This window comes from Orcinus orca, chromosome 11 (assembly GCF_937001465.1).
Source record: "Orcinus orca chromosome 11, mOrcOrc1.1, whole genome shotgun sequence".
Taxonomy (NCBI): domain Eukaryota; kingdom Metazoa; phylum Chordata; class Mammalia; order Artiodactyla; family Delphinidae; genus Orcinus; species Orcinus orca.
Window position 1 is genome coordinate 97,538,708 of NC_064569.1, and position 23,090 is coordinate 97,561,797.

The 23,090-nt window shown below is 59.6% G+C and overlaps 1 protein-coding gene across 1 annotated transcript in view; it reads right to left on the reverse strand.

Moving 5' to 3' along the window:
• Positions 1–271: 271 nt before the first annotated feature.
• The window catches only part of SULT4A1 (sulfotransferase family 4A member 1), a 32,113-nt gene continuing 9,294 nt past the window's right edge, over positions 272–23,090 (reverse strand). Inside the window, exons 2-7 of the mRNA XM_004279570.3 lie at positions 14,204–14,334; positions 12,849–12,929; positions 11,526–11,652; positions 7,439–7,533; positions 4,882–5,020; positions 272–1,796 (exon numbers count right to left, since the gene is read on the reverse strand). Of these exons, the coding sequence (XP_004279618.1) occupies positions 1,684–1,796; positions 4,882–5,020; positions 7,439–7,533; positions 11,526–11,652; positions 12,849–12,929; positions 14,204–14,334 (686 nt within the window). The 3' untranslated portion in view covers positions 272–1,683. The remainder of the gene's footprint in view (positions 1,797–4,881; positions 5,021–7,438; positions 7,534–11,525; positions 11,653–12,848; positions 12,930–14,203; positions 14,335–23,090) is intronic.

Below are 23,090 nucleotides of genomic sequence, written 5' to 3' on the forward strand. Positions count from 1 at the left end.
GTGCACCAAAACCTCTCCCATGCTTTTCTCCTTTCTCCCCCACCCTTCCTTTCACTTCAGCTTTTAAAAGATACCAAAGGCGAAGGGACAAACAGTGAGGGAAATTCAACCCTTGGAACGTTGAGCCTTGAGTGACCCAGCCCAACACGGGCCCAAGCCCCTCTGAGCCCCAGCGACGGAGGTCAGCGGGACTCACTCTCGTTGCCCTGAAGCGCTGAGGGGACCACGCAGGGCCCCCGTCTCCACCTGTCAGCACAAGCTGGACACAAGGCATGGGACGTGTCTTTATTAAAGATGCAAGCAAGCACAGAAGTATCATGTGTGGAGCTCAGTAATATCCATACAGTACTAGAAATAGAAAAATAGAAAAGAAATTTCACAGAAAGCTGCCTCTCTCGCAGATACACAGAAAAGGTGCAGCTAAGCGCACCGCGAGACGCCGAGTACCACCTGCCCTACTGCAGCTGCTCTCCTTAGCCAGTAACAAAGCGCACGTCCACACTTTCCAAAGACACCATGCACAACAGACCCCTCGCGCGCGGTGGCGACCCCTCCGGCCACCACTCCGGGAACTTCCCAGCCAGACAGACAGCCGGGACGGCCCCGTCCCACCGCGGCGGCAGCGTGCGTACAAACTGGCCACTGGCCCTGCTCTCACTGGCTGCCCTTCCATCACTCCTCCGGGCTAACGTGGGCCAGTTAACGAAGCGAGTGGCGGGGCACTAAAGACCGCACCTCCCCTCCCTCAGACACAGCACCGAAGGCGACATCGCCAGCCCCGTCTGGGTGAGACAGGGCGCTACGCTCGCACATTGGGTCTCTGGGGCACAGAGTTGCAGGCCCAGATGGAATAAATGGTATGTAAAGACCCAGTAGTTCTAGAATTTACCATCAATCATCTGTTTGCCAACATAAGCAGGTTTCTGCTTTGGGGAACGAAAGTAAGACTGCGGAACGAAAAGTCAGGTTCCGAGTGGACTCAGTGTCTCTGTGGCAGGCTCTCCAGTCACCGCATCGCGCGCCCGTCCCGCTGGGTCCTCTGCATCAGCCTCGGAGCCACTGGCCGGGGGTCGCTGGCAGGAGGGCATCCTCTCTGAAAACGCCCCAGTGAACAGTTCCTGCTGTATCCCGGGGCGACTACTGAGAACTGAACACCACCAGCAGAAACAAGGTCCCCCCAACACCCGACTCACCCTCGGTCCTCACCAGCGTCTCACAACCAGACAAGAACCGAATGGCTGTGCCTTACGGAAGAAAACTACAAAAATAAAGAGTCAACCCTGAGCTCTTCCTACCATTCGGGTGTGGCTCGCTCCTGAGTCCCTCGGAAATGAACTTTTATTTGGTTTACTGACATTTATTTAGATTTCCAGTGAAAAGCTCTATAAAATACAATAAATAATGTGGGCTGTAAAAGGTAGACATTCTAGCTGCATATGTTACAGACAGGATACGTATGGTCCAGGTCATCAGAACCGCAATCTTTGTAATCAGACATGTAGACTTCAAATTCCAAAGGTGAGACAGCTGCTCTGGATCGGAAATAACCCCACTTCCTCCATTTCTCCGCCGTGTCTTACGCTGCTTCCAGAGTTTGTCCAGCGGGTAACAAATGAGTGCAAACGGGACTCTGAGCTATTAGTGTCTGGGTACTGTGAGCATGCAAGTTTGCTGTTGCTGTTATTATAAGTAAAAGTCGAACATGAGGTCACACTTTCCCATCTTCTGTTTATACACCAAATCAAACTTCTCGTTCATGGAGACAGTGAAGATGTCCTTCCACAGCCCGACTCTTCCTAGAACACAAACGAGCAGAATGTGCTGAATTCACTTGCTGTCAGGCCAGCTACCAAACCACAGGAAATGGATCTGGAAGGTTCCAGATCTATTCCCGGACCCCTCTGAACCTGGCCTATTGGGGCAGGATGGGCCAAGTGGACTACAGACCAGCTGAACCCTCTTCCCTGAGTCTGGTCATCCCGACGCGCTTTCCGCCCAGCACCACAAGTGTGCAGAGCTGCGGGCCTTGCCCATCCACCACTGAATCCCCAGCCAGGCACAAAGCGGGTGGGTCACAACACCCCAGAGGACAGACAGTGTCTGTGGGACAGATCTGCGGCTCCGGGCACCACGTGGATCTGGGTCCTCGTGACACCACTACTCACTCACGGCTCAACAGCTCCACCAAGGCAGGATTTGCTTCTGGAGAATTTTAAAAGGAAAAAAAAAATCATCCAAAAAGGTAGAACATTTTATGGTGAGCAGGAAGCCTCCTGACCAGGTCAAGGGTGAAGATTTCGAGAAGCCTGCTCGTGCATCGTCAGGGAGGAATTTAAAGGGAGAAAAAGTCGGAGCTCCCAACTCAACATCAAAAGGAGCCCCGGGCCCCCGGCCACTCCATCGCAGCCACAGCTCAGCGAGGCTTGGTCAGAAAATGAGACCTCCGGGCTTCCCTGGTGGCGCAGTGGTTGAGAGTCCGCCTGCCGATGCAGGGGACGCGGGTTCGTGCCCCGGTCCGGGAGGATCCCGCATGCCGCGGAGCGGCTGGGCCTGTGAGCCATGGCCACTGAGCCTGCGCGTCCGGAGCCTGTGCTCCGCAACGGGAGAGGCCACAACAGTGAGAGGTCCGCGTACCGCAAAAAAAAAAAAAAAAAAAAAAAGAAAATGAGACCTCCTCCTGGCAGATGTGAGGGAGCCTGGAGAGTGCAGACTGAGGTGCAGGCACAGGCCTACCCATCCCTTTATGAAGGGAAGAGAGAGCTCAAAATGATGAAAACTGCTGAACCCACTTTCCTTAACTACAAAATCTTCAGTTGTTCTGGTCACATATGAATGGCGACTGTGAAGATGTCACAAGTGGGGGTCCCGCCCTCCCACCTACAGGAGCTGTGAACGCATCACCCGGAGAGCTGGGGCTGTGCTTTTATATAGCTGCCTCGGGGGACTGAAATGCCCATTTAGAATTCTATTCACCGTCAGCATCTCTGAGATCAGAGCTCTGACCGTCTCCAGCAAACATCCTTCGTTAGCTCTGTTATTAACAGTCGTCCTTGTCCTCACAGGACCTCACATATGAAACTGCAACCCTGCAAATGCTGTGCTAACAGATCCAAAGTGGCAAGGATTTTCTCTTCGGTGATGAAAAATTATATGTCAGTGTTGGAGAGGAAAAAACTGTGCTTGCTACCCTCTAATGATACCTAAGGGACAAAACTAGAAGCTTCTAGACCAGTCACACCATAAATATATTTTTCCATGATTATTTTTCTCAGCTGAGGCAGCTGAGAGCTCATCAAAGGAGTCACCCACCTGGTTTAGGATTTGGAATCAAGACAGTGCAATTTATGCTGTGATATGAATCAAATCTAAGCAATGCAGCTGGCTACTCAAGCCCCTGCATTCTCACCAACGCAAGGAGGTCTTCTGAGCAAAGAGGCAATATGCTAAAAGAAAACAAAATCAAAGAACTGAAATAAAGCAAAACCAAGGTAAACGATGATAAAGCAAACACATCGGAAGGAGCATATGGGCACGCAGTATGTTCTCGACACTTCTTAACCACACAAATGAACCGAAAGGGGGATTCTGGAGAAGGTCACACCCAAGGATAACAAAACACAGTGAAAGCAAAATAAAAAAGAGCAAATAAATTTTAAATAATAAACATTTGTGACGATGCAGCCAGGAACGAAACGGCAGGGTGAGGCGGCTTGTTAATGTCTTCTTGGAGAGCGGCCCACCTGCCTTTACAGGAAGGCGCTCGCCCCCTGACCTTCAGAACAGCCCCGGGAGCCAAGCGGGTTGGCAGCCCCGACCCGCCCTCCTTAGAGGAAGGACAAAAGGCCAGAGAAGCTCAAAGGCGTGGCCCGAGCTTGGCCAGGCCAGGCCGCAGCCCAGCTCTTCTCTCCGCTCCAGGCAGCTGCCTGCAGAGTCCGGCGTCGTTTCCGGGCCCTCCTCTCGGCACCGGCACCACCCGAGGGAGCTGGGAACCGGCCTCCGGTCCACAGCACCGAGTCAGGCGCGACTCTTGCTGAAGGGGTGCTCACAGGCCTGGGCCGGCACCCAGCAGTGCCGGGGATTTTAATGCCCGAGCTCTCCACAGTCTCAAATACCACAAGCCCTGAGGGCACGGAGAGCAACCCAAGTGGGTCCGGGGAGGATTCCTGCCTGCAACACCTGCCTCACCTCGAACTGCTTCACGCGCAAGACACAGCTCTCGCACCAGGAGGGAGCGCCAGCCTCTGTGACGGCCGAGGCCTGCACTTCCAGCTCGCGCGCGCGCTCTCTCTCTCACGCACACACACCAAACACACACCACACACACACGCGTGCGCACGCGCGCACACCACACACCCCTCCCCCGACGGGGCTGCTCCTCCCAGGCTGCTAGTTCCCCGGGGGATGGAGGAAAACGGCCCTTCCGCACACGGACTCTCTGCACCCTCTTCCCTCGACTCCCACGGGCCAGCTGGAACTCAAGGAGGCCACGTGCGCGCGCTGCGCTTCTAAACATGACAGCCCCCAACCCATCCCCAGGGTCTGCCCTGTGGGGCATCTGGGAAGGCGCCCGCCTGAAACACCTCTTGCCCACAGAGCCTGAGACATCCCGGCAGCCACACCAGCAAACTCCGGCACCGTGTGCGGGGTGACAAGACCAACTCCAGCGGGGAGCTCCAGGGAGCCTCAGCAACACTTCGTGGGTTACCTTCCTGCCCCTCGAAGAACACAGGGCTCCGGAGAAATGAGGCTCAGGGCAGCGGAACCCTGACATGGGGGGACTGTGGTCCAGAAAGCGCGAGGACACCGGCAGGAAGGGGGACGAGGCCCCCGGGGCCCCAGGCAGAGGCAGAGAGGAGGAGGGTGGGACAGGCGGGCGCGTACCCCGGCCCACAGGCAGGGCCTCGGCGTTGCAGCACTGGTCCACCAGCTGGTGGCAGTGCTCGATCAGGGACTCCAGCTGGGCCTTGTCACACGACACCCCCAGGAACCGGGCCAGCTGCTCCACCATCGTCACCAGGTCCTGGAAGACAAGAGCAGAGCGCGGGAGCCTGTCGGAGGTGGCGCCTTTACAGAACACGACTTCGGGGACTGTATCCACAGCCTTACTTAGGCCTCAAGACAAGCCTGAAACCGGCCTCGTCTGGAAATAAAATTCGGGTTAAGAAACTGCCCAAGGGCACTCAGCTCTCAAGTGGCAGACCTGGGATTCAAAGCCAGGTCCCACGGAGGCAGACGTGAGGTCCTGATACAGCTGCGGTCATTCTAAGCAGCAGCAGGAAGGAAAAGCACTTCGGAGCTGCGCCAGGAGCAATAGCAGCTCGCTCTCTCCCGCCCGCCCCGCCATGCCACGCCATCGGCTGGGATCTCGACTGGCACTCGGGAGAACTGGGAGACCCCGGGACCCCAGACAGGCCTCAGGGCCGGCCCACCCCACCGGACAGGCGGAGCTGGCTTGGTGTGAAGCAAGATTCAGCTCTACTTGACTCGCTGACATAAAGCCACCTCTGGGCCCCATCGCCGCACCATTCCTGAGAGCGGAGCATTACGGGCGCAGCCCAGCAGCCTCCGGAGGGGCCCCGCCCACCTGCTCACTCTGGCCCACGTCCCTCTGGGCAGACACCCGGACCCGCACCCCGACCTGCAGGGCCTGACAGCCGGGACCACGCTGGCTTCCATGCTGTTCCTTCAGCCTGTCAGGCAGGTTCTTTCTGGAACTTTAGTTTGCTGTGTCCTGTCTGGAATGTTCATCTCCAGGTGTCCACATGGGTCACTCCCTCACTTCTTTCAGGTCTCTGTCCCCCTCAGTGCCGCTTTTCCTGACCTGCACCTAAACCTGCCACTGCCCCTCCCCAGCACTTCCCTTTTCTGCTTTATTTTTCAGCATTTATCATCATCCAGTGCATTTCACTGTTTGTGTTTGTGGGGGGGGGGCGGGAGGAAGAGGCAGGGAGGCTGTGAAAACGCAGGCCACAGCGACACCGACCTGGACCAGGGAAACGGGGGCAGAACTGGGGAGAAACAGTCAGATAAGAGAGACGTTTTGAAGGTAGAGCCAACAGGATTTGGAAAATGAAGGCCAGGTGTGAGAGAGGGAGAAGTCAAGGATGAGTCCAGACTTCTGCGTGAGCAGCGAGGACGGAGCCGCTGCCCTGGATGCAGACGGGTGAAACTGCGGAGGACCCGAGGGGACACCTCTGGAGTTTGGTTTGGAGACGTTAAGTCTGCGATCTGTACCACACACCCTGGCAGAAAGGTGCAGTGGGTGGACGGAGATGAGCCTGGAGAGGGTCCAAATCGGGCCTGGGGGCCCGAGGCCCGCCTGAGGCCACCAGGGGAGGGAGTGTGGATGGCGGAGACCAGAGCTGAGGTCTGGGGGCAGAGGCAGGGCTGCTGCCATGGAGGAGTCAAGGGGAGCGTCCAGGGATGCGGGGACGCAGGACCAAGCGTGACCGACTGCCTGTTGCCTGCTGCTAGGAGGGCGGGACCGTGGGACCCAGACACATGGGGGTCGTGGTGACCTTGACAGAGTAGCCTGGGGACTACTGCCTGGAGGCAGTGTGGCTGCCTGGAGGGGCTCAGGAGCAGAGACAAGTCTGAGGTCCCTCGGCAAAGAGGAGCTGAGGAAAGGGAAGGACGTTGCGGGGAGGAGGGCTGGGCTGGGGGAGGTTCGCACTGTCGCCCTGAGAAAGGAGGGGCATCAGCACTTCTGCGCGGGCAGCGGCAGGGTTCAGACCCGGCAGGGGGCAGCGGGGTTCCGCACGATGGTGCTGACACCGAGGCGGGACGGGACGTGCCGGCCCCCCTTCCAGACCTCGCTTTCCCGAGGGCACAGGAGAGGTCCTGCCTCGTTGCCCCAGCACCACCGCCCAGCCTGGCACATGCACTCAACCACCACCTAGTGCCCGTCACCCTCTGTGCCGGGCACTCAAGAACTCGTCACAGGAATGGATTCACAGGTACACCCGCCGGGGTTCTCAGCACTTTGAGAATTGCCACCCTAAGGCAAACAGGCTGGGACAAGAAATTCGGACTCTGCCATCTCAGCCCTTTGCCCCAAGCTGGTCACCTACGGAGAGGGTGCTGGGTGGCAGCAGGGTGAGTCCGGCTATCACTCCACTGCTGTTGAAGCAGAAAAACAATAAATGGGCCTCTCGAAAGCACCGCATGCCACCAACCCAGAAGCTGTGCTTGGCCAGGGGCCAGGGCAGGGTAGAGGCCTGGGGGGCCAGCACCGGCTAGAGGCGAAACACTGGTCAGGGGGACCCTGGGCCCTCCTGGAACTCCTGAGTCCAGCTGTCACCCCTGATGCCCGGGGTCTTGGCGCTGCAGGCCCCGCCCACCCGCCCGCACTGGGGGCGGCGGCTGTGAGACTGAGGGCAGGGCCGGCAGCTGCCTCCCGTGGCGCTCACCCCCGTGGCACCACCGCTACGGCACTCACCCGGTGCATGTCTTCGTACTTGAGGAAAAGCACGTTCGAGTCCATACGGTGCTCCCAGAACTCCTGCACGTGCTCAAACCAGGAGCCGTAGCCCACTGTGGAGACAAGGGGACAGGTGACCAGTCACAGGGAGGGAGCGGGCATGTGTGAGGCGGCCTTGCTCCCCGCCTTCCCTGCCAGAAGGCTCCCCTCCTCTGCCCAGTAGCTATGTTTCAGGAAGCCCTGGGCTCCTCCAGCAGCCCCCCAGATGAGCCACGTGCCCTGGCCTCCTGCCCAAGCTCGGCCCCTGCCTCCCGGATGCCTAGAAGCCCCGACCCTTCCGTGGAAGTCTCTGTTCTCCGGGGGTACTGACGGTACCCGGCATCCACGAGTTCCTCTAACAAGGGGTGACCAGGAAGAGAATGACGCCCAGAGGAAGTGGGACACAGGACCCATGAGTTTGGCTGTCGGGGCTAGGATGGGGTGCGGGAGGCTCCAGACAGAGCTGCGAATGGGGCTCGCCAGGCAAACGCGTCACAGCCAGAATCCTGGAACCAGGCAGAACCAGGAAGGCGCGGGGATGAAGGCGGGCAGCGGGCCCCGTCCTGGCACATGAGGTTGGGCCGGACGGGACAACAGGTCACACCCACACCCCAGCCCTCGCATTTCCCACGCTCCTTAGGGCCTTGGTGTGGGGTTGAGGTCACACAGGCAGAGACAGATCAGTGTGGCCCAGCTGCTTCACAACATTTTTCATAAAAACGATTGATTCTCACTGCCGATTCACACTGGTGTGCCCATCGCTGTGAGGACATCTCCCAAGGGGGCTTCCACATTAATCAGAGGAAGGTCTCGGCTGAAGAACATGGGGGCCCCTGGGCCTGCTGGGCATCGGGAAGCAGGTCCGGCTGCATAACAGGGGCCAGTCAGGGGTGGTGGCCCTGCTGCCTGTGTCCTCACTCGCCCGAGCGCCCGTCCAGCTCGCAAGCACTGGGCCCTGCAGTGGAGCTCCCGGCCTGGCGGCAAAGCCCCAAGGAGACTGGCACGGCGACATGGAGTGACCGGCACTGGGAGGGAGGCCCCGCGGACACGGGCAGGCCTCGAAGGATCAGTGAGGGCTGGGCAGGCAGCGGAGGGGAAGAGGCAGCAGGGGAAACGGCGCACAGAGGCAAGGCCTGCAAATGGGCCTTAAAGACATAAGAAGTGGCCGCGGGGGCCCGCGGAGCGGGTCAGAAGCAGCTGGCAAGGTCAGAGGGCGGAGGGCAAAGGACAAGGGCTCGGGACAGAAGCAGCCGGCCCCTCATCTCCTCGCTGGCCGTGAGACCCGGCGGGCCCTGAGCCTTTCTGCCGCCCCCCCAGGGCTGCCGCGGCGCGGAGAGCCCTGCGTACGGGAGGGCCTGCAGGGGCAGCGCCTGTGCGTCCTCCTCTCTGGTGGAAGGTTCCACGGGGTGGGACGGGCAAGGCGCCAGCGAGGGTCCTACTTGTAGCGCTGAGGCCCCTGGGTGGCAGGGCCGCTCCCGCCCCCGCACAGGCACACCTCAAGGTGCTGACAACCTCTCACACCTACACGCGTGACCAAGGCTGGGAAAACAGGGGTGACCCAACGCCTGGGTCCCAGGCAGCGCGACCCGACAACGTCAGCCTGCCATCCCGTCAGCAGGTGGCAGCACAGCAGCAGCCTGGGCCCCGCAGCCCCACGAGAGGTCCTGAGGGATGGAGGCGCAGGTCAGGGGTCGCTGAGGGGCGGGCCCTGGGGACCAGATCAGAGCAGAAGGCCCTCTTCGGGCCAACTAGGCGCCCCTCCAATACTTCATGTGGAACGAAGCGGGGGAGCTCTGGAAGGGGAGGGGTAAGGGGACGGAAATGAACCAACACAGGGCAGGCTTCAGCCAAAGGCCTTGCTGGGCGAATCCTGGCCCTCTCTGGGCCCCGGTGCTCCCACGGCAGAGTTCTAGCTGCGGGGCCCTGGACTCCAGGCCTGGCACATCCCCGCTCCGTGCACGCACAGGGCAGGACATAACAGCCAGGCCGGCCTTCCCGCTTTACAGGACAAGGGCGAGTCCAGAGAAGGAAGGGACCTGCGCAGCTCACGGACAGGCTGATGACCTCGGGGCCCCGAGCGGAGTCTCCCAAGTCTGGGCCCACAGCTGGCACGCAGACCAGGTGAGCCACGCCCCGGGGCCGAGCAGTCCATTGGGCGTGGACACGGAGGTAAGAAAACGCCACTCCTTCCCAGAGAACACTCGCAGATAGACGGCCAGGGCTGCTGGGGACGGGGACGGGGTAGGCTGGACGGGCGGTGACTTGGGGACCGCGAGGACGTGAGGACAGGGTCGCTCGCACGGGGACAGGGGTGACAGGACAGTGGTCACACACAGGGACTCCTCCACCCTGCTCCTGTCCCCCAGGCACATGGCTCCAGGGCCCCCCAGCCCTGCAGTGCGCAGGTCACGACCCCCAACACAGGGCTCGGGCAGCGTGTCCTCGCCCTGTTAGCGAACAGCATCATTTCACTGCCCCTTCCGCACTTCATTCTTCAAGTTCTTCAGAACCTCGGACAGAGAAGGCAAGCCTCCTCGAGAGCAGGAATTGGGTGGGAGCAGAGAGTGAACAGGACTGGGGAGGATCAGTACATGGGCGCAGAGGCCTTGGCGGGACCACAGCCAGCGTGTGCAGCCTTGAACTTCAGTGCCGGGCAGTGCTGTGACCTTCACAGCGCGGAGAGGCCTGTACTAGGCAACCTGTAACGGCTCTGGCCCGGGCAGGAGGCTTTCAGCCCTGCACCGCAGGGCAGTCTGCACTTGGGGGACACTGCTATCTACGACAGTGTCCCCATGCAAGTGACTGCTTCTACAAAGGCAGGGATGCAAAGTGGGCCTCAGAAATATGGCTTTGGGAACCACAGGAGTGGCTTGCTCCAAATGCCTGGCAGACCCCGAGGGGCCTGAGCCAGGCGGTGGGTGGGCTGGGGGGAAGGGAGGCTGGACAGAGGCCTTCAGCAGGTGCCAGGGGCCTTAGGGTACAGCCGCTGGGGCCACCGACGTCTGTCCCCTCGCACCGCCCCCCCCCCCCCCCAGTCCCAGCTGAAGCAAAGACTCAAGGGCAGGGAAGAGAGGGCCTCCAGGCGGTGTGGGCGGCGCACCATGGAGGACCTGGTCTTCAGCCAGGCTCGGGAGGCAGCTCCAGTCGGGCCACCCATTTAAATTTGGGGCGCTGTACTCCTGGACCGCCATTATGCACCCTACCCCACCCCGTCCCATGACCTCACCGCAGAACCCCTGACTGGGTTGGACAACAAATGGACCGCGAGGCTGAGGGTTACTTGAGCGCATCTGTACACTCCTCGGGTGCAGAGGAGTCTGGGTGCCGGTTTAATCAACAGGTACGTAAGACCCCTTTCAAAACCCTCCTGGGCGCAAACTCTAAACAGAAGGTGCCCAGAGAAGCCAGGGTTGGCGATGGCGGAGCCACCTGGGGGGTGCGGGGAACAGAACCGTAGTGAGGAGCTGCCAGCCCCACTGCCAAGGGGACGGCTCCCTCCCTGGCCCACTGCCTGGCCCACTCCGCCCCGGGGAGGGGAGACGTGGAAGGGCCCCGGCTCGCTCGGCCCAGCTCGCCCCTCTCCCCTGGGAACAGGCATCCTGCCCAGAACACTGCCTTCCCCCTCCCCCAAAGTGCACCCCGCCTGTCACACGGGCCTGGGGCTGGGGGCCAAGCCTGACCCGCAAGTCCAGCTAAAGGCCCACAGGGCTCTCACATGAAGCCACAGCCTCCACTCTGGCCTCAGGCACCGGTAACAGTGGTACCTGGGCCACTGTTTTCACTGCTCGGAATCCAGGCAGGAAGAGGGATGCTTCTAATCGGGAAACTTCTCAGAACCCCAAGGATGTGGCGAGAGAGAAGGGCTTCAGCGTTGGACACCCACTCTGTCTGGCACTAGCTCGACCTCGGACAAGCTTCCTGACAGCCCTCAGCCCCAGCTCCTCTGCCCGCCAGCGGGAAAGCAGGCCAAGCCCGCGGTTACTGTAGAACTGGGGGCACCGCGAAGGACACGCGGGTGCTCAGCGAGCAGTGAGCACCCCCGCTGTAACATCTCGCAGACACTTACACTTGTCGTTCATGAACCTCCGGCAGAACTCCTGGAATGTGCCTCGGTAGCTCATGGTCCGCAGGGAGCGGTGGAACTGGTAATAGGACACCACCAGGTCCTTGGGGTTCCGGGCCATGTATATGACCTGCAAGAGGGAGTGGCGGGGGGGACAGAGGGACGGACGAGGTCAGTCTGCGATCCTCCGTCCCAGGCAGGCCGCCCTGTGCAGGTTCCACGGACCTACAACCCACTCTTTTGACCCCGTTTCCAACAGCAAAGTCAGCCCCTCGTGCACCAAGGCCAAACGCTTTTTCTCTATCATTCCGTCTCAGCAGAGATGCACTCCTGTCCACGCAATAGCATCAGCTGGACAGCTACTTGAGTGTTTTAGTATATTTCTGTTCTCTAGCGCTTTTTTTTTTTTTAATCGAGGTATAGTTGCTGTACAACATTATATAAGTTACAGGTGCACAATATAGTGATTCACAACTTTTAAAGGTTATATTCATTCCATTTACAGTTATTATAAAATATTGGCTATACTCCCCAAGTTGTACAATATATCCTTGTAGCTTATTTTATACATAATAGTTTGTATTTCTTATTCCCCTACCGCTATCCTGCCCCTCCCCGCTTCCCTCTCCCCACCGGTAACCACTAGTTTGTTCTCTGTATCTGTGAGTCTGCTGCTTTTTTATTATACTCACTAGTTTGTTGTATTTTTTTTAGATTCCACATAAAAGTGGTGGCAAACAGTATTTGTCTATCCCTGTCTGACTTAGCATAATGCTCCCCAAGTCCATCCATGTTGCTGCAGATGGCAACATTTTGTTCTTTCTCATGGCTGAGTAATATTCCATTGTCTACATAACCCACACTTCTTTATCCATTCATCCGCTGATGAATACTCAGGCTGCTTCCATGTCTTGGCTATTGTAAGCAGTGCTGCTGTGAACACTGGGGTGTCTCTAGCGCTACTTTAAAATCAGCGGAAGACAGAAAACTTACAGCCCTGACCCTGGTGATGAGAATTATAGGCCTCATACGTCTAATGCAGTCGAGAAAAAAGGAAAAAAATCAGAGACAGTGAAAGCAGCCATGAGTCCTCAGGCCGTCAATGGGCAGAGGCTGGGCTCTGGCTGGTCAAGTTCAGCTGTGAGGAAAAGCGAAAGTGAGAGGCATGGATCAAATGCTACAGACATGGGGTCAAGGACAGCCTCTCCAGCGCTCTTAGCACACCGAGGTTGTCTGGGAACTTGGGCCTGTGACAGACCACCGTTTGGACTGGCACATGGGCCTCTGGTTCCGGGAGCAGCGGGGAGCGGCGGGGCGCGGAGTTACCTTGGAGTCGCCGCTGTGGAGGTCTGAGGGCAGGAAGCGGTAAGGGAGGTGGCTTTTGATGAGGCGGGGGGACGTCAGCTCCTGCAGCAGGGCAGAGGGGAGGCGCTCAGAGGACACGCGCCCTTTCTCTGGGGCCCAGGCGGACAGGGCCACAGACGAGTCAGGACCGGCACCACCTGCACCCCGAACAACCTTCTCACCTGAGACAGGACCCCCCAGCCCTGCCCAGGCTGGACCCTGGGGGCAGACACGGGCCGACGCGGTCCCCGTCCTCGGCCCCCGTGGCCTGAGTCACAGTGTATCGTCAGGGGTCTGCTCAGAGAACGTGGGCCGCGATGGCAGCCTGGAGCGGTCGCGGAGAGGGGGCCCTGCAGTCAGCCTCAGCGCAGAACTCCTGCGGCTCCTGGACCGGACCGGTCCCTCCCTCGGCCAGAGCTCCGCTCCCAGGCCGTGACTCAGACGTGCCCCCCGCTCCCCGAGAGGCCCGGTTCCGTCCCACTTTGCTCCCGTCTGGCGTGGTCACCCTTCAACCACTAGGACTCTCAGTTTTCCTGTCCTGGGGGTTCCCTCACTGGGATCTCAGCTCTGTGAGGGCTGTGACATCACGGTCAGTTCAGTCCTCAGCGGGACCCCAAAGCCAAGAGCAGGGCAGCCCGCGGCAGGGGCCCACGCAGCTCTACTGGAAGGCTCAGCGCTGGGTCAACACGGGCTGCAGCACCGTGGCGGGCACAGGGGCGGGAGGGGCTGGACGCAGGTGGGCCAACGCTGGAGGCTGGGGTGCAGAGACCGGCTTATGCGGGACAACGACCCGGCGGTGGGGGGCATTCTCAGAGCTTATTTCAGGCTGCTCGTCTAGTGGGAGAAGGGACAGGCGGGCCACGCAGGAAATGAGGCCTGAACGAAGAGGTGGCAGAGGGGAGGATGGAGAGAAAAAACTCCAGATCTGTCTGAGGAGTAGAAAGGATGGGACTTGGGAATATGTTTTTTTCACTCTTGACACTAAATGTTTGATGCAAACACACCCCACCCAGCCCCCTCAACAGATGGGATGAGCCACAGCGGGAGGCCCCTCACCCCTACACTCCCCCCATCTCCCCTACTCCTGGCATCTGCCTCCTTTCCACCTCCAAGCCACCCACGTCACCCACTGGTTCAGTTCCAGGGTCACTGCCACCAGCTCAGGCCCATCAGTCTTCCCCCCTCCCACCAGCTACCTGGGGGTTCCGGGAGTTCCCTGCTCTCCCTCCGCCCACGAGGCCCCCAGGAACCCCTCAGGAGCACCCGTCACTCAGGGTGCAACCGTGGAAAGGCCCCAAGTGGGTCGTGTGGGCTGCTGCCACCCGCCCAGAGCCCACCTTGATGATGTCCAGGCCCGGCTGCGGGTACTCCAGGACCGGGAGCTGCTCGTCGATGTTCATCAAGCCGATCTCATCAGGGTCGGCCCCCTGGCTCACCAAATAGACCACCTCCTGCAGCAGGCTAGTGCCTGGAGGGAGAGAAGCCCAGTGAGGGGCGCCCAGAGGAAGCCCAAGGGCCAGCCCCACTCTTGGGTCAGCGCCTGCCACCCAGAAAAAGGGCTGAAGGGCCGCAGAGCTGGGGGGCGTGCAGCGTCCCAGGAGTGCCTCGAGTCTAGTGGAAGAACACCGGCCTAGGCGTGAGACCTTGGCCCGAACGCCACCTCTCGGGGTGACCGCGGGTGAGCCAGGTTTTCTGAGCTCCTGTTTTCTTGGCACTAAACGCAGGCAGGAGATTTCTCAAGGCTGTTGTGAGGAGTGAACAGGACACACAGTACCTGCCTCCCCAGGGCTCGAGGACTGTCATGAACGGACGATTCTCAGTCCTGGGTTTCCAGAAGCTGAATTTTCGTTTACCCAGGAGTGATGAAGGTCCAGGGGAATGACTCGCCAGCCAATAATGATTTACAATGAAAACTATGTCTACTGGTACCTGCTAAAGTGAAACACAGCTATGCCCTGTGACCGGAGAAATGTACAAGACAACACCGACAGTCACATACCGGAACGACCCTGCAGCGTTACTCAGAAGAGCAAACCTTGGAAACATCGGTCAGCAGCAGAATGAATGAATAAGCCAGGATACGGGACACTAGGCAGCAGTGGAAGCCAGACAGCAAAGGGTGTCTGCTGTGTGATCCTGCACGTCCCCATTCCTGTGGGCTCCGGAATGGGGACGTAAGCTGCAGCGACAGGTGAGGACAGCGCTTCTCCGGGGGAAGCTTATCGACTCAAAGAGGACATGAAGGAGTTTCTGGGGTGCCGGGACGGCTCTTTACCTTGTTCTGGTGGCAGTTACATGGAAGTATGCACACACAAGGTATAATTCAATTCAAAGGAAACACCACCTGTCTGCCCAGCGCTGTGGTCAGCAGAACCTGCTCCCCGAGAAAGACGGAGGGGGCCCAGCCAGCATGGAGATGGGACAACTCTGCCCAGGGACACCCCAGACCCTCAAAGACGGAGAGAGGCCCTCCAGGGAACAGGTGCGCTCGTGTGTGTCGAGGGCGCCTCCCCCGCTCGTGGGGCCGCAGCTACAGCCCTGCCCGCCAACTCCTTCCTCTCAGACCACCCCACGGGCTGTCCCAGCAACGCGGCTTGGACAGGTACCCCATCCAGACTCGAGGACAGCCCTTCTGTGCCTTATGAACAGCGAATTTCAGATTCAGGGTGGATGGCTCCCAGCCTAGACCCTTCTGCAGCTTCCCAGTGTCCATACACTGGAGTCCGGTGGTCCCTTCACCTGTACTCTGCACCAGCCCCCTGGGATGCGGGTTCCCCTCCCCCGGAGGCTCCCTGCTGGCCCTCACCCTGCAGCCCGTGCACAGTGGCTTCAAGTCGTCTCCTCCAGCAAGCTGGCCTTCCCGGACCCCCACGTCCCCCATTACTCATCCTCGCCCGGCGCGAATTGCTTACAACGCTCCCAATTACCACACCGACTGCAAGGCCTCACTCCAGAGGCGACAGCGCCGTCTCCCCGCCAACACCCCCGGGGCCCAGCACACAGGACACGGCAAGCAAATCCAACATCTCAGCATCTGTGCAGGAAGGAAAAGCAGGGGCCTGGGTCGGGACACGCAGTGGGCTGACCCCACAAGGGCAGAGCCCCAGCAGCACCCCGGGGTGGCAGGAAGGGAGCCTGGGGAGAAAGGCAGCTCTCTGTGCTCCCCCAGCCCTTGCGCGGCCCCACTCCGTCCAGGCTTTCAGCTCCACTCCGGGACCGCGGCCAGCCAGGGCCTGCCCAGTCATCACCCCATCTGACCCCCCAGAAGAATCACGCTGGCCAGGTCCTCCTCCCCAACCACCCTGGTCCCTTCGCTTCGGGGGAATCGGTCTCTGCTGCTGATTCCTCATCTCCCCCCGCCCCCTGAAAGTGCTGCCCCCTCGTCTCCCAGCTGCACACACTCCCCCGGGGCCTCGAGCAGCCCCACCCCGAAGGCCAGCTCCACGCTGACCCCCGCACGCACCGACCCACATGGAACCTGCCGCCCAGCTCCCCGCCGGACCAGGTGCCCCTGCCTCCTGCCCCCCCAAAGCCCGCCTCGCCCACCTACCATCAAGGTGAGCGCGGAGCCGACCCTTCCATCGGGGGCGCTGCTGGAGGCCCCGCAGCCCTCTGCCCTGCTCACCCTCCTTTCAGTCCAACGAAAGCAGCCAGGACCACCCGACCATCCCCACAGGGACTTCCGAGGGCTCCCCGCCCCTCTTAGGGCCCCGCAGCTCCGAGGACCCTCCGAGGAGCAGAGCAAGGTCTTCAACCTGGCCTGCGGGCCTGCCGGCCACACTCCACGCCCCATGCCCGGCACCTCCCTACCCGCCTCTCTCCCTTTCCCGAGCTCCTACCGGCCTCCTGGCTGGTCCCGTGCCCGGAGCCCTTTCCTCACTCCCTCAGGTCCTTCAGGTGTGAGCGCTCCCCTGACCAGCCACATGACGAGCACCCTTCGCCCTGCCCCGGCCCCCACTGCAGCGACAGTCCGGGAACGGCCTGCACGGTCCTCTGCGCGCTCCCACCCCGCCGCCCTCCACAGGGCACGAGCACGGTCCTCTGCGCGCTCCCACCCCGCCGCCCTCCACAGGGCACGAGCACGGTCCTCTGCGTGCTCCCACCCCGCCGCCCTCCACAGGGCACGAGCGGTTTTGTCTGGCTCTTTGCCGGGACAGCCAGCACATGGCCAGGCTCAGTTCACCTTTTCTGAATGCACGAACAAACCCTGGGTTTGTTCAACGGGATATGTTGATCAAGGAAGACTCCTCGAGGAGACAGCTTTGCAGCAAAGGCCCTGAAGGAAGAAAGTGTTGTGGCGGCTCTTCAATCAGAAAGAACTTCTGTCCATCAACCACAGGACCCTCACACCAACCTAAGAGGTGGGGACCACCATCCCCATTTACAGATGAGGCTCCTGCGGCCTAACTGTACCCAAGGCTACAGAGCCTGCCCGCTCCTGCTGGTGAGGCCCGTCCACCCGGCAGCTCAGGGCAGCTGCACTGGGCGGGTCCGTGCGCTTAGAAATACGACTGTGCGAAGAGTTTCCACCAAAATAGGCCTCTCCCAGGGAGGTCTTCAGGACGCCCGCCCCTGCAGCCCCTGCAGGTAATGACCCAGTCACACCTCGTTAGTATGTCTTACATCAATATCGACATGCCAGTTCCACAAGCTCCATCCACGCCTCCATTAAATATGTGCATCGGAAGACCAGCCTCGTTAGAGCCCACAGGAGGCGCCCTACCTGTGAGGGAGCACACGGCAGAGGGAGGGTTTACCAGCACCCCCGCATGAACAAGGAAGCTCAGAGATCAGGTTCCAGTGCAAGGTCACAGAGCCGGAAAGGGGAGCGCTACCCCGGAAGGGGAGCCCACATCCCCACCTCCCTACGCGGCCTCCCCAGCACCCCCAGGGGAGGGGGGACGGGTGGAGGGTCCTGTGCGAGGCCGTCGCGTTGCTGCAGCAGGACGCTGGGGGGCCTCCCCTCCCGCAGGTGCGGGCGAAGCGGGGCCTCAGCCCCCACCCCACCATCCCCCTGCGTCCGAAGCCCCCGGGGAGAGGCGCCCGGGAGGCCAGCCCGCCGCCCAGCAAGTCCGAGGTGAGGCGGGGCACAGCCAGGCTTTCCACCCGGGAACACACAGGGCTGCCGGGTGGGTGGGACTGCCTGGCAGAGAGTAACACAAGCCACACGCTTTCCAGCAGCTCATTTTCAACTCAACAGACGTGATGCAATCCTTCACGGACCTGCTTCTGCTGACAGCAGTGAAATCACTCCCGGGTGGCACCTCAGCGTCGGCAGTGACTCTGACACCAGCCCTCTGAGGCCAAGACCCGTAGGAAACCACCGGGGTTCCGGGCGGAACTCCCCCGGGATCCAGAGTCCAGTCCGACCTGCCACAAGGCTGGGGTGGAGCCCATCAAAATTCCCACCAGAACTCTGGGGACGCGGGCGCCAGCACTCTAGGGTCAGAACCAATCAGAACTGAGCCCCCGACCACCAGGATCCCGGGGCTGGAACCCTTTGAAATTCTTTTTATTATTATTATTATTATTATTATTTATTTTCAGCTGTGTTGGGTCTTCGTTGCGGTGCGCGGGCTTCTCATTGCGATAGCTTCTCTTGTTGCGGAGCACAGGCTCTAGGCGCACGGGCTCAGTAGTTGTGTTGCACAGGCTTAGTTGCTCCACAGCATGTGGGATCTTCCCGGACCAGGGCTTGAACCCGTGTCCCGTGCATTGGGAGGCAGACTCTTAACCACTGGTCACCAGGAAAGTCCTGGAATTCTTTTATTTTCACTTTTATTATTTACCAAAGTCACACATGTACCTAGTTTAAAAGTCAGAAGACTCAGGACAGAAAATCCAGGTCCCCTCCCCACCCCACTCCCACGTCCAGAGCAAACCCTTGCTGATTCTTCTCTTACCCTCAGGTTTCTGACATGCTTACATCATTGTTTCACCATCTGTGTGTTTTCATGGGCTACTGATTTCTGACCGAGCAAGACGGCGACCCAGCCACGTTCCCTCCTGCAGGCTTCCCTCGCCGACACGGTCCCGGGACAATTTTCAGCCTAATTCAAAGTACACCGTGTAGTGACTACACTGCCTTTTTGCAGAAGATCTTGTGTCTCCTTCGCTTGCCTGCTTAGTGTTCTACGGACCTATTAAGAATTCCTTCTCCAGCTCTGTGGCAAACCCTCTCCGTACGGCCAAATGCAGGAGGTGTGCTCTAATCCCACCTACCTCTTGGGGTGGTGCCCCTGCCCCTCAGCTCCCCACGACTGTCTTCCTGCAATCTCCCTCGGGCTGGATGGACTGCGTCCTTGACCCGTGTGCCCCTCGCTGGTGTCCGTGCACACGGTGGCAGAGTCCACCCCGAGCTGCCTCCTGACTGTGACAACTGTGTGGGACGGTATGTGACTACAAGCGCCTGTTTCTACCTCACCCGGGACCGGCAGTTGGGCTGGGTATGGAATTCCAGGCTGGGGACCACGTCCCTTCAGAACCCTGAACGCACTGTTCCCGTCGTCCAGCTGCCAACGCTGCGTCGAGAACTCTGAGGTCCTCCGTTCCTAGTCCTTTGAACGTGGCCGTTCTTCGGGAAGCTTTGCAGTCTTCTCTGTATCTCAGGTTTGAAATTTCACAGCTAAGTGCTTCAGCAGGGTCTCTTACTCAATCACGGTGCCTGGGGGCACATTCAGACAAAAGGGGAGTCTTTAACTCCCTCCCGGAGTTCTGGAAATCCTGGTGTCAGTCACTTTCTCCCATTCTCCCTGTTCTCTCCTTCTGCGACTCAGATCTTCCACTTTTTCTTCTCTTTTCGCTCCCATTTGTCATCAATTTGTAAAAATTTTTGCTCTACTTCCTGGGATATTTCCTCTGCTTGACCACCCAAACCTCACAACTGAGTTCTTAAAATTTCAACTACAATACCTGTCTTCACTCTCTGACGACATTACAGAGTTAGGAGTGCAGGTGGTAGGACTTCCCTGGCGGCACAGTGGTTAAGAATCCACCTGCCAATGCAGGGGACACGGGTTCGATCCCTGGTCTGGAAAGATCCCACATGCCATGGAGCAACTAAGCCCATGAGCCACAACTACTGAGCCTGCGCTCTAGAGCCCACAAGCCACAACTACTGAGCCCGTGTGCCACAACTACTGAAACTCACACGCCTAGAGCCCATGCTCCACAACAAGAGAAGCCACCACAATGAGAAGCCCACGCACCACAATGAAGAGTAGCCCTTGCTCGCCGCAACTAGAGAAAGCCTGCGAGCAGCAACGAAGACCCAACACACCAAATTGATTAATTAATTAATTTTTTAAAAACATCAATCATAGTCCTACATACTAGGGATTTGCAACTAGAAGCAGAATTTAAAATTAAAAAAAACAAAGGAGTGCAGGTGGTGTTTTGTTTTTCAGGTTTTCTTCTGCTCTGTACATTGTCTTTGATTCCGCCAAGCTCCTTTTGCTGCTTTTTGTTTTGTTCGGTTTTTGCAGGTCTCTGTCCTTCACGTTGGAGACGTTAAGATCTGAAGACCTTGAGTCCATCCACAGGTTAAGAACGAGCCACTGGACGCAGCCATCTGCGTCCAGGCTTGTCCAGGACAAGGCTTGTTGACTGCAGGGCTTCGTGTGTCTGTAAACACAGCCCAGCCTGGGTGCCCTCACAGCTGAGATGGGAGATGCCCACACGCAAGTATTTGTAAGTCTTTTCTTAGGGGTCAGTTTCTCCAGAGAAGATGCCTCTACTCTCTGTCCTGGGGGACCACGGGCATCCCAGAAACCAAGGAGGGGAGGGCGCTGGGAACCTCCCTTTCAAGCATGTAGCTTTCATTTGACCCCCATTTCCAATTCAGCACTGTACCCCAGCCTGTGGCTCTGCATGGCATCCCCAAGCCCACAGCTTCTCTGGATCAACTTCCCCCAAAGAAACCCGTCTTTGTAACAGCTGCCTGCTCTCAGCCTCCACGTATCACGGCGGCCACCCCGAGGGGCATGATTCCTGGGGCCCTGCAGCGAAGGGGTTCACGTGCTGGCTGCGCTGCCCTCTGCTGGCATTAGATTCTCTACCTGCTAAGTCAGCTAACACTGAGCCACCACATCTGAGCTTCCAAACAGTCATCACCTCTCCTTCTCCCTGGGAGGAGGGCCTCAGAGCTTCCTACTCCTCAAGCGTCACGTAGTGAGGTTTGAAGAGGAAGCGCGATGAGCAGGCGTGCTCAAGTCTGCCCCACGGGCACTCTGCAGGCACCGGACGTCAAGGTGTCACAGCCGGGGTCAGTCCAGCTCCCTCAGAAACAGCAACAGCTGCGCACCTGAAGCTGCAGCCCACGGAGCTGCCAAACCAGCCGGGCCTGGGGTCCTGCAGGCCCCTCACCACGGGTGGGACGTGCTAACCCAGCAGACACTGAGAAGGCCTCCAGGACACGCCCCTTGGAAAGGAAGGAGCAAAGGGAGCTGCTCTCCTTGAGCACCTCCCCGTCCTGGGAACATTCACAGGGGCTGTCTCAGCTCCCGAGACAATCCTGACACTCAGGGGACACGGAGCCCAACAAGGACGGGCACAGCTCCCATCTCAGGCTGCAGTGGACAGGAACCGGGACAAGAGGCCCAGGCTGGCTCACACGAGGCGCCCTGCAGGCCCCCAGGGACAGCTGAGGACGGTGCTCAGCGTGCCAGGCGCTGTGCCAGGAGCTCACACGGCCCCTCCCCATCTGAGCCACACAGGCCGCTCAGCGGCCTCTGCCGCCACGTCTCACACACAGCAAAGCAGACTTGGAAGCGAACTGCCTGGGGCCACAGACGCGAGTGGGCTGTGAACCCAGGACCCAGAACAGTCTGACTCCAGAACCAGAGTGCTTCGACACACCACACCACACCACATGCACGCACGCACACACACACACCACGCCCATGTGCCCCCCACACACATATACACAGACACCACACGCACGCAGCACAGACACCACACCCATATACCATACACACAGCACACACACGCACACCACACACACCCCACACACATATACACACACACCCCACACACGGCTCACAAAGCAAGTGGGCAGCAAAGCCAAGGCCACAAGCCACACGTTCTCATTTCCAGGCTGAAGCGCTAACCTCAGACCCCACCACTTCCCAGCTGGGGATGGAGCAAGGGTGAGACACATGGAGGCGGGGCTGCACCCTGGAAAGTGAGCCTGGCCTGTGCTCTGTGCCCTGCTGGACACAGAGGGGAAACAGACTTGTCTACTGGGTATGACTGTCCCTCCTGTGGGGCGATGCCAGATGCTGTGACACAGCTGGACCGACAGCCAGGTGGCGAGGCTGCCCATCCCCAGACAGCCCTGGCTGCCACAGTCCCTGCTGCTGACGCCTGGCATCTGGGGCCCACATTCCCAGCCGCGCTCTGCAGCGACTGGGCGGGCCTGACGAAGCCACCAGGCTCCAGCCTTCAGTTTCCTTAGGGTGAAATTCTCCCGGGCCTTGAGCTCTCGGGTTCCTGGGTTCAGAGATGCGGACACACACTCAGGACCCCGCACGCAGCCCCCTACCGAGAGGCTGCCGACCCCTCAGGCAGAGCGGGCGGCTCCCCCAGGACGGAGAGGCCCCACCTCCAGGAGGGTCTGGGAAAGTCTGGGAAGGCTCTTCTTAAACAGCAGCCTTCGACCTGGGACCCAAAGGACAGGAGCACGGACCAGCAAGATGCAGCGCGTCAGGGAGGGGCTGGGGGTACAGCGGTAGGAGCCCCAGTTCTCCACCCTGACCCACCCACACTGTCTGCCCTGAGACTTCACAGCCCCTCCCAGAAGAGGGTCCCCATGATCGCGGGCACGGAAGGGACTGGCTGTAGCCAGGGAGGCGAAGGCACAGAGCTTTGCACGCTCCCACTTGCTCTTCTGTGCTTCTAGCATTGCCAAGGGAAGGACACTCCCAGCCTAGCCTCCTGGTCCAGGGACACCTGATGAGAACCGCCCCAGCCGTGACCAGCCTGCTGCAGGGCCCCCAGGCAGCCCGCAGATGCACGGGCTGAGATCAGGACGGCGGACCCTGGGCTACAGTAATAACCCCTGTCTTTAGGCGCTGAGTCTGGGCGGTCTCTTACACAGCCACAGGCAGAAAATGCTCCGGGTGGAGCCGGAACGAAAGAGAAGAAATGAAATTAAGGGCTAGCAGCGTATCAGGCTTTCCACGCCCATCATCACGTCTGGTCCCCCCAGCAGCCCAGCGAGACACC